The following is a 12,732-nucleotide window of genomic DNA, read 5'->3' on the forward strand; positions in this document are numbered from 1 at the left end:
TGGAGATCCGATTTGCTAACACTTTTGCATACAACTTGGTGTCATTATTCATTAATGATATTGGCCTAAAGTTTTGACGTATTGGGGGGGTTTACCGGATGTAACGATTGGATGAAGAGGACCCCGGATGGCGAAGTGAGCCAGGCAAACCGGAACCAGGAGAGCTGGAACCGAGAATCAGGTCTGGTAACCAGTAAAGCGGGAAGCCGAATCAAATCCAGAAGAGTAGTCAAACAAGCCGAGTCAATACCAAACGATCAGAGAGCAGGAGCGAAGTCAGCAAGCCGGGTCAAACGAATAAATAGTCACAGTAACTTGTCTCCAGGCATATAGGAAAGGGCAGGTAACATCCTTTTACGGTCATAATACCTCTTTTGTGTCTGAGAAGCATCTATGGACGCAGAGCAGACAGAGGACCAAACAGAAGACAGGTATTTTAGGTGTGCGTCCAAAGCAGGTACTCCGACCTCTGGGGTGTCGGTAGGCAAAACAACCGGGTGGAAACCGTAGACACAATAAAAGGGGGTGTGTTGGGTGGAGCCTTGCACGGAGTTATTGAGGGCGAACTCCGTGAGTGGGAGGTCAGCCCAATCATTCTGGTTGTTATTAACAAAAGCACGCAGATATTGTTCAAGGCGCTGATTAGAGCGTTCCGTTGCCCCGTTGGTTTGGGGGTGATAAGCCATGGAAAAGGACAGGGTGATGCCTACGACTTTACAGAAGGACCTCCAGAACTGGGAGATGAACTGGACTCCACGGTCAGATACGGTGTCCTGGAGAATTCCGTGGAGTCTAACAACTTCTCTCATGAAGATGTCCGCAAGTTCTCTGGCCGTGGGTAGTTTAACTAGCGGAACAAAATGAACCATCCTGGAGAAACGGTCGGCGATATTGAGTATGGTGGTGTAGCGACGGGATAGAGGAAGCTCCACTATAAAGTCCGTGCCAATATGGGTCCAGGGACGACGAGGTACCGGAAGGGGCCGTAGGTGACCAGCTGGAGGAGTCCTGGAATCTTGGTAGTGGCACATATGCAGCAGGATCTGAGGTAATCAGCCACGTCTTGTCTCCAGGAGGGCCACCGAAAACTTTGTGGAATGGTGTACCTGAAGTATCTTTTCACGGTACGCAGGAGGCACAAACAGTTTGTCAGATGGGGTATGGGCTGGAGCAGACGGTTGGCTGGCTTGAATGCGTTACAGGAGAGGAGAAGCAATGACTAGAGATACAGCTGAGATAATACGGTTAGCAAGGACGATGGGTTCCAGGTCTGGTTTCTCCTGTGTGCAGAACATATGGGATAAAGCTTGGCCTTGGTATTTTTAGACCCCGGCAGCGGAAGTTGTCCATGCGAATTGTGTAGAGCTCTACACGCTGCCCGGACTAAGCACCGGGGACTCAGAAGCACAGGTAAGTTGGGGGGCATAACACAGGAGGATCCAGGTCCCCTGCATCGCTGCAGTGTAGGTTTTCACAAATTTGCAGAACATCTGTATCGCCGAAAAGAATAAACATTTTCGAAATCTTTATAAAGTGTAGAAAGTTACTGACAAGTAGATAAAAAGTTAGTAAACCAATTCTCCTCTCCTTTTCTCTCTGAGGTTTTGGAGTTTTTGGGCTATGACAGCCATCACGATTTAAATATATCGATAGCTTCCTTTGCTGACGTAATGATCATATCTTTGCCATAGTATCGAAAAAGTAGTTTAGTTGGGAAGCCCTATCTATAGCGTATAGCCATTTTTTCTAACACCGACGTTAGTGGAATAAATTATTTTCTTTTCTTCAAAGTTGATGCTGAAAAGTCTTGAAATATTTTAATATGCCCAAATTCAGCAGGGGTTTCCGGAAAGCTAGACAAAATCAATTAATAAATCTGCTTCTCTTACAGATGGGAGCACTGATCGTATAAGGGCTTTAAAATAATCCCCCAGTTCACTTGGCATAATGGAATCAGGGATGCCTCTAATACGAATATTATCACACCTGCTGCTATCTTCAAGATCTGCTATTTTTATCAAAGCATTGTCTAATTTGTTTCTAATAATTTTACCTTTGTTTCCATGTCTTTTTGGTCTGTTGAAATCCTTTTCGACTTGATCTGTTCGAATTTACCATTCATTAATGTCTTTACGAATAGCAGTCAGGTCACTCAGGAAATAGTTTTTCAATTCTTCTCGAAGCTCTGACTTAAACCCCTGAAACGATTCTTCTATGAGTGGCCTCAGAGATGCAGTAATCACAGCCATTTCAAAGCTTGATGAGGCGTGTTTGTATGAATGGGCCTTTCCATTCCCAGACTTTCCTGATGGTGGGGTAATTTTTTTTCAAGTGGTTTCATAATCGCCGAACCTTTCTTAATTTCTTACAATTCTTTTGACATCACTAATATCTGTAATGTTCCAGTAGCTGAATAAACTAAAAAATCACTTACAATTTTGTATATGTTATGCCTTTCATAAGCAAATTTGATCTGATGTTTGTCAGAGCTCCTCTAACATGCAGTCATCATGTTTGATAGCCATAGCCAAGCCCCCCCCCTTGACTGGACTTCTATATGTGTCAGCACACTCAAAATGGTTGAAATTGATTATACTTCTGTTCTAGGTCCTGGAATGTTTTTGACCCTTGAGGGTTTGGAGTTCAACCATGCAGGAAACATTTAATATAATTAGAGAGCCATAGAATGTGATAATGATTCATGTTTGCCCTGAAGCAAAAGAGAAAGATAACAAAATTGTAGTCTTTCCAGTTTTAAACCATTTGGTGAAAGCAGAAAGAAAATATATGAAAAGGAAACCTCATCCTAAATTAGTCATATTGTTATGAAAATGAAAAAAAACAATATTAAATGTATTATTATGCAGGAGTATGATAAAACTAGAAATGACAGACTTCACATTAGGTGAAGAGGGCCCTGCTTACAAGCTTTGAAGTCTAACCATACCTCATTTCTCATTGACCTGTACCTCCAAAATGCCCAGCAAAATGTTCAGGTGTTTGTCAAGGCAATCATACACTTCTCCACAGCTGGGTGTTAATGGAAGTTTCTAAGCACTGCTAAATGAAATAACTCTTTAAATTACAGAAACGTTCAGATTGGCAGTAGTCTTTCAACACAACCTCATGCTTAACTAGTACCATTATGACACATACTTGCACATCCTACTAGATCCAGACTATTATCCAGTAGTAGTCATTCAGCACAAACATTATCCTCTTTGCCATGGTTGTTTACCATTATCATACTAGGATGTATGTCTTATCACAGCCCGAGCCTTCTCTCAGATGTCAGAACACCTGGATTTAATAACCACTACCCTTCAAACTTGGTTGGCTGATAAACTAAGAAAAGTCAAGTATTATCATTGCCAAACAAAATAGAAGATTATTTTATTACAGTTCTCCAAAAAATTCCTAGAATAAAATTAGTACACTTCTTTCCTGACACTATTAGCAAAACAATGTTGATATTTGGCTTTTTTTTTACAGAGGCAGTATCATGATGCGTAGAAATTACTTGTACTTGTGCAGGTGGCCATTTTGTTTTCACATAGGGCCAGGTGGCAGGGTTGGATTTTTTTTTTCTTTTGTACATGACATCATTGAAAAAATGCATATTCTGTTTACTCAGGTTATATGATCGAATGTTAAAATTAGTTTGATCTGAAACATTTAAGTTTTCCAAAAATGCATAAAATATACTCACATGGTGCATTTGTATTTGAAAAGTAATAGTGTATTATGCTTTCAATATCGTAAAATATATTGCCCATTATAAGAGCCTCGCTAGTTTATTTTATCAAAAAATTGTATAAATAAATACTTTATTAAGAAAAATAATGAAGGGAGACTGTGTACAGCTGTTGTTTTCTGCAGCTGGCATAAAAGTATGCAGCATCCCAATGGCAGATGCGCAGTGGTGTCACATATATTGTTGTAACACCTACATAACTTTCACAGAAACATGAGTTCTTCCTGAGACAGCTTATTGTATGTGTATGTTGGACAACAAATGCTTATAGCATTACCTATTTTGTTTAGATCCATCCTCCTGTGTTACATCAGAGATATCCTAAGTACATTATCTAGTAGCAGCTACCTTATGTTCTTTTTACACATTGCATAGACCAAATAAGGGAAATTTATTAAAAAATGCAATTCTACACATAAAAGATAAGTATATTTGTCATATTTGTAGAAAACAAAAGTTGATTGTAATATGGGATCTCCCAATTGTTTTTTAGTCATTAAGTGTTTTATATGTGTACTCTTAAACCTAGTTCTATGAGTGTTTTGCTGGGGTAAAGGCTTTTCTTTGGCAGATATGTATATAATCAGTTATTTTGTGTTAGATGTCCATAATCAACAGAAAACAGCTGTTATCTTCTATCTCATTTTGTTCCATTAGTGACAGCTGTCTATCTGTAACACATTTTCCTTCATAGTCCACTATTAGATATTGATCAGTTGAAGCTCATTTTAAGGCTGGTTGGAACTCCGGAGCAAGAGCTCCTGCAGAAAATCTCCTCGGAGCCTGTGAGTTTTTGTAGCCTTGTGTTCTGAATATTCAGTAAAGCAAATTTTTTTGTTAAATGTATATGCCAGTAGCTTGTGTATTGTTTTTAACCCCTTTAGTCAGTAAAAATAAAATTAGTGCAAGAATATAATGTGTTACAGAAATGTAAGTTTTCAAGGTGATTTTGTATTCCTTTATCCACACACATGGCAATTAGTTTTTAATTAGAGAATTGACCATTTCAAAATAGACATTGTCAATGGCCAACTCCAGTGAGCAAGAAGTTTAAAGACGGCCCTGCATAATGCTTAGTTAACGTGGGAAGATTATCTTCCTCTCACTAACTACGCTGTGCATTATGCTAGTGCATCTGAGCATAGGTGACACTCGCCAGTGCATTATGTTAGCTCCTGGACATGATGAGTTGATAAATACACCAAAGATGAATTAATACCTTATCACTGAATCAAGCTCAACAAAGCTTAGGAAGTGCCCATTACATAAGGTGTTCAAGATACCTAGTAGTTTGTAGTAGTTCCCCTCTACCTGCTGAGAAACTCTACAATAGGAACATTCCTCTTACTAAGGCAAATATATAAGAAGCTTTTAACAATGCAGTCAAACTGGAAGGACATATCATTCCCATGTTGGAGTACATTAGCTCAGCAGAAGCATCAGGAAAATTACTGGTACAGAAGGAAAAGATGGTTCTAATAACCGAAAGGATATTGTTTGGAGCCCACCTTCTAATTCTTAAGATTGTAAGCTCTTAAGAGCAGGACCCTGTCACATAGTATATATAGTATGTATGAGCATACCGTTTCAATGTAACTGTAAGGTCTCCTTTTTGGCATGCTCATATTGCATGTTCTTCCCTTTAACAGTAATGCATCATTCTCAACTAATCGTGGTATGATGTGCTAAATGAAAAATATGGCATGTGTACATATTTTTAAAGTGAATGTATTTTGATTATAGTGCATGAGTAATTATTTGTGTGATCTGACTGCTGTAGAAAATAATTTACAATATTCACAACAGCCACATGCTGATTAACTCATAATTCAAGCTTGTTTTTGGTAAATGTCTAATTGTTGCACTTGCTATTACTGCACTGTATGTTAATGAAGCACTTAACAAGGCTCCTAAGATATTAACCAGCTGCAGCAGATCATGCGTCTGACAGGAACACCTCCCTCTTATCTCATTAACAGGATGCCCAGTCATGAGGTGAGAGAAGCTGGGGGTTGGCCGACTTACCCAATGTTTGATATCAACTGGCCGATCTGTGCTTAAAAATTAACCCAGTCTGTTCTTGTTACCCTTTTTTATGTTTTAAATATTTTTAAAGGTTTTAAGAAATTAAAAAAGGCACCACATACAAAATACCGTATTTGCTCGATTATACCCGTCTTATAATTGAGGTTGTCTTATAATCAGGCCTCAAATAGGGCCAGGCTGCTCACCGGTGCTTTGGTGTACCGGCCAGGAGAAGAAAACCAGCAGAGTCACGTGAATGCACGTCGCATGCCTCTGCTCCCCTCCTTCTTCCTCTGGGGGCAGGACAAGAGAAATTGCAGAGGGAGGAAGCCAGGACACTGCAGAAGTCTGCAAGTGAGAAATCTGCAGTTCAGGTAAGGGATGGGGGAGGGTTTATGAGCAAGTATGCGTGATTAAGGGAATTAATGAGTATTTAAATGTTTGTGAATAAGTGTGTGTGTGTGTGTGATAGCATGGATGTGTAAGGGGGGGTAGCATGGCATAGGGAGGCTGTAATCACAATCCTATCATGCCCAGGTTCCAGCATGTACTGGCTGCCTTGGCATGAAGGGAGTGTGATTGCTGTTAGCAATCATATATGTATATATGCCTCCAGAAATGCCTTTTAGCCCCCTATATGCCACTCTGCTCCATGATATGCCTGTTAACACCCTATATGCCAGAGTGGCATATATGGGTATAAGGCATATCATGGAGCACAGTGGCATATAGGACGGTGTAAGGCATTTCTGGAGGCAGAATGCCATATAGAGGGTTAAAAGGCATATCAAGGGGCAGAGTGGCATAGAGGGGGAGTATAAGGCATATCAGGGAGGCAGAGTGGCATATAGGGGGTATAAGGCATTTCTGGGGGCAAATGTGCATAACGGGGGGGGCAGAGTGGCAAATAAAAAGAAATAAAAACAAAAAATATTTTTCTCAATCATATCTTTTATTAAATATGAAAAAATTGTTTACATGAATTAATATTTGCTAGTAAAACCTTTTTCCTATAGAGTAGTTTTATATTCAGACTTTCTTTTTTTTCCTAAATTAGATTTTGGGGGTCGTCTTATAATCAAGCAAATACGGTATTGCGTTGCTAAATGGTTACAAACATGGGAAATAAGCTCTGTATACAATAGTGTGTTTCCAGAGAAAATGTGGGACAACTGTCAAATATATTTGAGGAACAAGTATGTTCTACAGAATCATATACTACTTATTGCATTAGTGAAAATTCACAGGAACTCGCAGAAATATAGTATAATTAACCAGCATACAAATATTTATTTCACGGTGATGGCCTTCAAATTCAAGGTAAACAAATTTATGCAATTACAATGCTATAGCTATGCTATAAACTTTCAGACCATAACCTTGCATTTTGATAGGTAATTTCCAGCAGCCCCAAAATTGGTCTACTCTTTCCAGCACATAGTGAATAAAACTCATTTTTCTCATATACAAGCTAGGTCGGATCCTTATTGATGGTAAATAAAGGCTCGAGACACTCGAGTTCCAGCTTCAGGCAGATTTATTGAGATAAAAAAACAATGTTTCGACCTCACAAGGAGATATTTTTCAAGTTATTGTGAGGTCAGAATGTTGTTTTTTTTGTCTCAATAAATCTGCCTGACGCTGGAACTCTTGAGTGCCTGGAGCCTTTATTTAACTTCTGGATTTACTGGGGAGCTGGCCCTTCCTGGCACAGTTAAGCACCTGGGTTCCCTTGGAGTGTGCAAATTCCTCATTCTTATTCTTATTTGATCCTTATTGATTAGCATTTGTCCTGTACCTGTGGATGATGCCTGATTTAGCAATATTAGGCAGGATCCAGAGTAATGCAAAATTATTATTATATTAAACCCTGCTGCCGATATATAAAAATATTAAATCCTGCTGCCGATTGCTGGTATAGATCAGCACATTAACACACAAACCCAGCTTTGTATAGATCAATTGAAATTCACTCGTGAACTCAGCACTGAAGGTATAGATAACTCAGAATCAGACAAACAAATCCTGTATTTGCAGGTATACAATAATAAATGGAAACATAGCATTGCAGGTATAGATCACCTGGAAAGCACATGTAAACTCAGCACTGAAGGTATAAATCAAATAAATACATGGAAACAGCATTGCAGGTATTGATCAGCTGAATAAGACATACAAACCCTGTATTTGCAGGTATACATAAATAATGTATGGAAACACAGCATAGCAGATAACACAAAAACCCAGCATTGCAGGTATAGATCAATTGGAATTCACATGAAAAAAAAACACAGCGTAAAAGGGATTGATAAAACCTCCTAAATTACAGGCATAGATCACAGGTTGCACACCCCAAAGCCAGCCCTGGCGTCCACACTGCCCACATAGAACCTAACCAGCACCCAGATAACACACATAGGATTTGCCGTATTTGTCCCCAAACAGCCCAGCAAAAGTCTACTTTGTCCCCAAACAGTCTGGCCTGTGCCATCTTTGTCCCCAAGGCTTTCCACAATTATACATCTGCTACGCACAAGCACTTTTACAGTCACTCACTACTTCACTCTTTCAGACAATTAATTCACACATTCATTCATACTCACTCATTCATACAATGCATCCACACATTAATTCATACTCACTCATTCGCACTTTACTTATTTCAATATTCTTACTACCCTCTTTCTCACTATGTACCCCCTCTCCCTCCCTTATCTCGTTCTACCCCCTCTCCCTCCCTCATCACTTTCTACCCCCTCTCCCTCCCTCATCACTTTCTAACCCCTCTCCCTCCCTCATCACTTTCTAACCCCTCTCCCTCCTTTTTTCCCTGCTCACTATCTACCCTCTCCCACTTTGTAGTTCACTCACCTTTAAGTCCTGCGGCTTCTGCCTTCCTGCTCTGCCGGAGGTAGAGGCCTCCTGGAGGAGACTGAGGAGCGCTGAGCGGTTGCTAGGTGCCCCTATCTCTCCTCCGCATCAAAAAAAATAAAAAGCGTGTGAGGCTGCCCGGGACTGTCCTGGGCAATCCGTTGGGAGGAAAAATTTGCCGGCGGGGGGCAAGGAATTGCCTACAGGGGGCAATTGCCCCCCTGTAGCGACGCCACTGCTTGTAGGGCAGGAACAAAATACTGCTACTGCTCTACCTGGTGGTGGAGCTACATGTTTGCCACTGTGTTGGAAATATAGATTAAAAATACTGTAAATCCAGATATGCCCACCATATTTGAATGTAGTACCTCATACCTCCAGAATCCTTCATCTGTTATAGTGAAGTTCTGCATATGTCTGCTATGACCTTATAACAATGCATTTAAATTGTGTGATGATACCCTTTCGTGGGTTAGATGTTCATGACAGGTTCTTTTCTGTAGGCAGTTGGGGGGTACAACCCAACAAGAAGTGGTGTTATACTTAACATGGTTTTGGAAGGGGCCCGGCCTGGATAAAGGTCAATTAAGAGCCTTATCTGGCCCACCTAAATTCCGCCTATGTTTCCTTAAACTTTTTTTTTTTTTTAAGCCTACATACTGAGAGGAAAGTCAGGAATATGTGCCACTGGTGATTAACATGCCTGCATCTGAGAGTGGTGTGAGTTGTTGGTGGGTAGTTGATCTTTAAATCATGCAGGAATAAGGGATCCTTGGGGCCAGTCAGGTTAGAGACAGAAGTTTTATTTGGTCCAAAAAGACACATTTCCTATGACTGGAAATATACAGTGAAGGAAAAAATTATTTGATCCCCTGCTGATTTTGTACGTTTGAACACTGACAAAGATAGCATCAGTCTATAATTTTAATGGTAGGTTTATTTGAACAGTGAGATACAGAATAACAACAAAGAATTCCAGAACAACTCAAATTAGTTATACGTTGATTTGCATTTTACACAGTGAAATAAGTATTTGACCCCCTTGCTAAACATGACTTAGTACTTTGTGGCAAAACCCTTGTTGGCAATCATAGAGGTCAGACGTTTCTTGTAGTTGGCCACCAGGTTTGCACACATCTCAGGAGGGATTTTGTCCTGCTCCTCTTTGCAGATCCTCTCCAAGTCATTAAGGTTTTGAGGCTGACGTTGGGCAACTCGAACCTTCATCGCCCTCCACAGATTTTCTATGGGATTAAGGTCTGGACTGGCTAGGCCACTCCAGGACCTTAATGTGCTTGTTCTTGAGCCACTCCTTTGTTGCCTTGGATGTGTGTTTTGGGTCATTGTCATGCTGGAATACCCATCTACGACCCATTTTCAATGCCCTGGCTAAGGCCCCTTCAATCGTCCCTTTGATGCGATGAAGGCACTGTCCCCTTAGCAGAAAAACAACCCCAAAACGTAATGTTTTCACCTCCATGTTTGACGGCAGGGATGGTGTTATTGGGGTCATGGGCAGCATTCCTCCTCCTCCTCCAAACACAGCAAGTTGAGTCTCATCTGACCACAACACTTTCACCCAGTTCTCCTCTAAATCATTCAGATGTTCATTGGCAAACTTCAGACTGGCCTGTACATGTGCTTTCTTGAGCAGGGGGACCATGTGGGTGCTGCATGATTTCGTTCCTTCACGGCGTAGTGTTACCAATTGTTTTCTTGGCGACTATAGTGCCAGCTGCCTTGAGATCATTGACAAGATCCTCCCGTGTAGTTCTGGGCTGATTTCTCTCCGTTCTCATGATCATTGAAACTTCACAAGGTGAGATCTTGCATGGAGCCCCAGACCGAATAATGTGTGAATAATCGCACCAACTGTTATCACCTTCTCACCAAGCTGCTTGGCAATGGTCTTGTAGGTCTACAATCTTGTCCCTGACATCCTTGGACAGCTCTTTGGTCTTGGCCATGGTGGAGAGTTTGGATTGTTTTTGTTATTCTGTCTCTCACTATTCAAATAAACATGCCATTAAAATTATAGACTGATCATGTATTTGTCAGTAGGCAAACGTAGAAAATCAGCAGGGGATAAAATGTTTTCCTTCATTGTATATACATAGATACAATGAGAGTGACAAATTGTGTAATTTGTTAAATCAGTAATAATGAATTTTCTTTACTAAAGCATATCCATGTGGTTTATGTGGTGATCATACCTGGTGATCCATAGGTCTTGGATCACTAGAGGGGGGCTCAATGGACACTGACGATCCCATCGCCAGCTGGATGTATTGGAGACTGTACACTTCATTATGGCAATCATCTAAAAATAGGAGTTGTTTTCCTGGATATGCTCACTTGCAGAGTTTTGTTTTTCAACTTGCCATTAGCTGGGAAAAGTTTGCTCATTTACTTTCACTTCTGGGGATGTCAGGGAAGCTGCATTTGAAGTCTGACATACTTTTGGGTTAGCCCTTTTGCGGAATATTTAAACCCAGCTCTTGCTGATTTTTTTTTTCTCGCTATCATTGTCTATACATGCTTGGGAATCGGTGTACTGCTCTTTTACAAGTCAGCACTTGTTGCAGCAGTCTGGAGTCCCTGTTTTCTCAACCATACGTGTATTTGCTGGAGCATTGCTAGCAAAAGCACATCAGGTATTTGACTATACCGGTTTAAGAGGCTGTTTGCCTCATTTGAGAAAATCAATGCCTCACTATTTTTTGTGATAGCAAGCTGTACCTTTTAGGAGAATGTTTAGCTACCAGTACAGCCTTTGACAAGGCTTCACTTTTTTAGGCAGGTAGGTAGGGCTTCTTGGAATGCAAACCACACAGAGTTTGCCAACTTCCTATCTTAAGTTTTAAATGTTTTTATTAACTATTTGCTCACCCTCACAGTGTCTCCAATATTCTAATAGTGAGTGGTGATAGGAGAAGTGTATTTCTCTTTTGAGCTAGCTATTTCCTCCTTTGGTTTGTAACCCCTTAAGGACCAGGCTGTTTTTAAGACTTTTGCGGTGCTTGTGTTTAGCAGTAATTTTCTCCTCATCCATTTAGTGTACCCACACAAGTTATATATTGTTTTTTTTTCTTCTTCAGATACCATTTTCGTGAGAATGTCATCTAATTTCCTATAATAAAATGATGAAGAAAAAAAATGTATTTGAAAAAATCTTTTACTCATCCAAAAAAGCTAATGAAAAAACCTGCTAAATAGATTCTATTGTTCCTGAGTTTAGAAATACCCAGTGTTTTTATGGGGTTTTTTTTTTGCTTTTTACTGCAAGTTATTCGGCAGTAAGTACGAGTTTTCCTATTTCAAAACCAATTTTTTCACAAATCTGGTCATTCTGCCCCACAGCAATATGTGTTCAGCAACATCTCCCGAGTACAGTGATACCCCACATGCATGGGTTTGTCGGGTAGTTTGGGAGGTAAAATGCCACATTTGGGCAGTGCGCATTTTTTAACTTGACATATGATCCTACTGCCCCCATGTCTTAATGGGGCCATCTTTGAAGCCAGCTAATTCAATTTACCCCATCAAACCATATATTTTTAAAAACTAAACACAGTACCAACTCTAGGAACAATATATAGGGGGGCACATAACTTTTTTTTATTGGATTAACATAATACTCAAGACAAGCTTTCAAAGCTGTTCCTGTCTTACTCAGATACTGCTTCAGCTTTTCTTTATAGTTCACAGAGACTAAGTGACTGGCTCTCGCAATGCCTGTAGCTGGCTCTTTTTATGCGACTGACGCAAGAATGGATAATTGTTCCACCCCTTTTTTTTTTTATTTTTTTTTTTTTTAAAGAGGTTATTTTATTGACACTGCCCTTACACACACACCTGCCCATACACACACACATCAACTTACAAACACACACATATGTACTCATATATACACATACACCCCTTTCTCCCCATCTCTTAACTTTCCCATCAGCTATCATCTTCTATATTCCATCTTCCATCCAGTTGTGGCCGCACGGAGGCTGTCATTTCAGACCTCAGCTACTGTGCTCCCTAATGACTATGCGCCGGCTAATGATACAGAGCGCGGGGATGACGTCATA

General features: G+C 40.3%; 1 protein-coding gene across 2 annotated transcripts in view; it reads left to right on the forward strand.

Moving 5' to 3' along the window:
- Positions 1 to 12,732, forward strand: part of LOC128472406 (mitogen-activated protein kinase 14) — a 132,448-nt gene that overhangs the window by 95,409 nt on the left and 24,307 nt on the right. Inside the window, exon 9 of one of the 2 annotated variants that reach the window (XM_053454242.1) lies at positions 5,670 to 5,749. In XM_053454242.1, the coding sequence (XP_053310217.1) occupies positions 5,670 to 5,749 (80 nt within the window). Of the gene's footprint in view, positions 1 to 4,459; positions 4,540 to 5,669; positions 5,750 to 12,732 lie in introns of both variants that reach the window. The other variant, XM_053454241.1, reaches the window with a different exon arrangement.

Source organism: Spea bombifrons, chromosome 2 (assembly GCF_027358695.1).
Source record: "Spea bombifrons isolate aSpeBom1 chromosome 2, aSpeBom1.2.pri, whole genome shotgun sequence".
NCBI lineage: Eukaryota > Metazoa > Chordata > Amphibia > Anura > Pelobatidae > Spea > Spea bombifrons.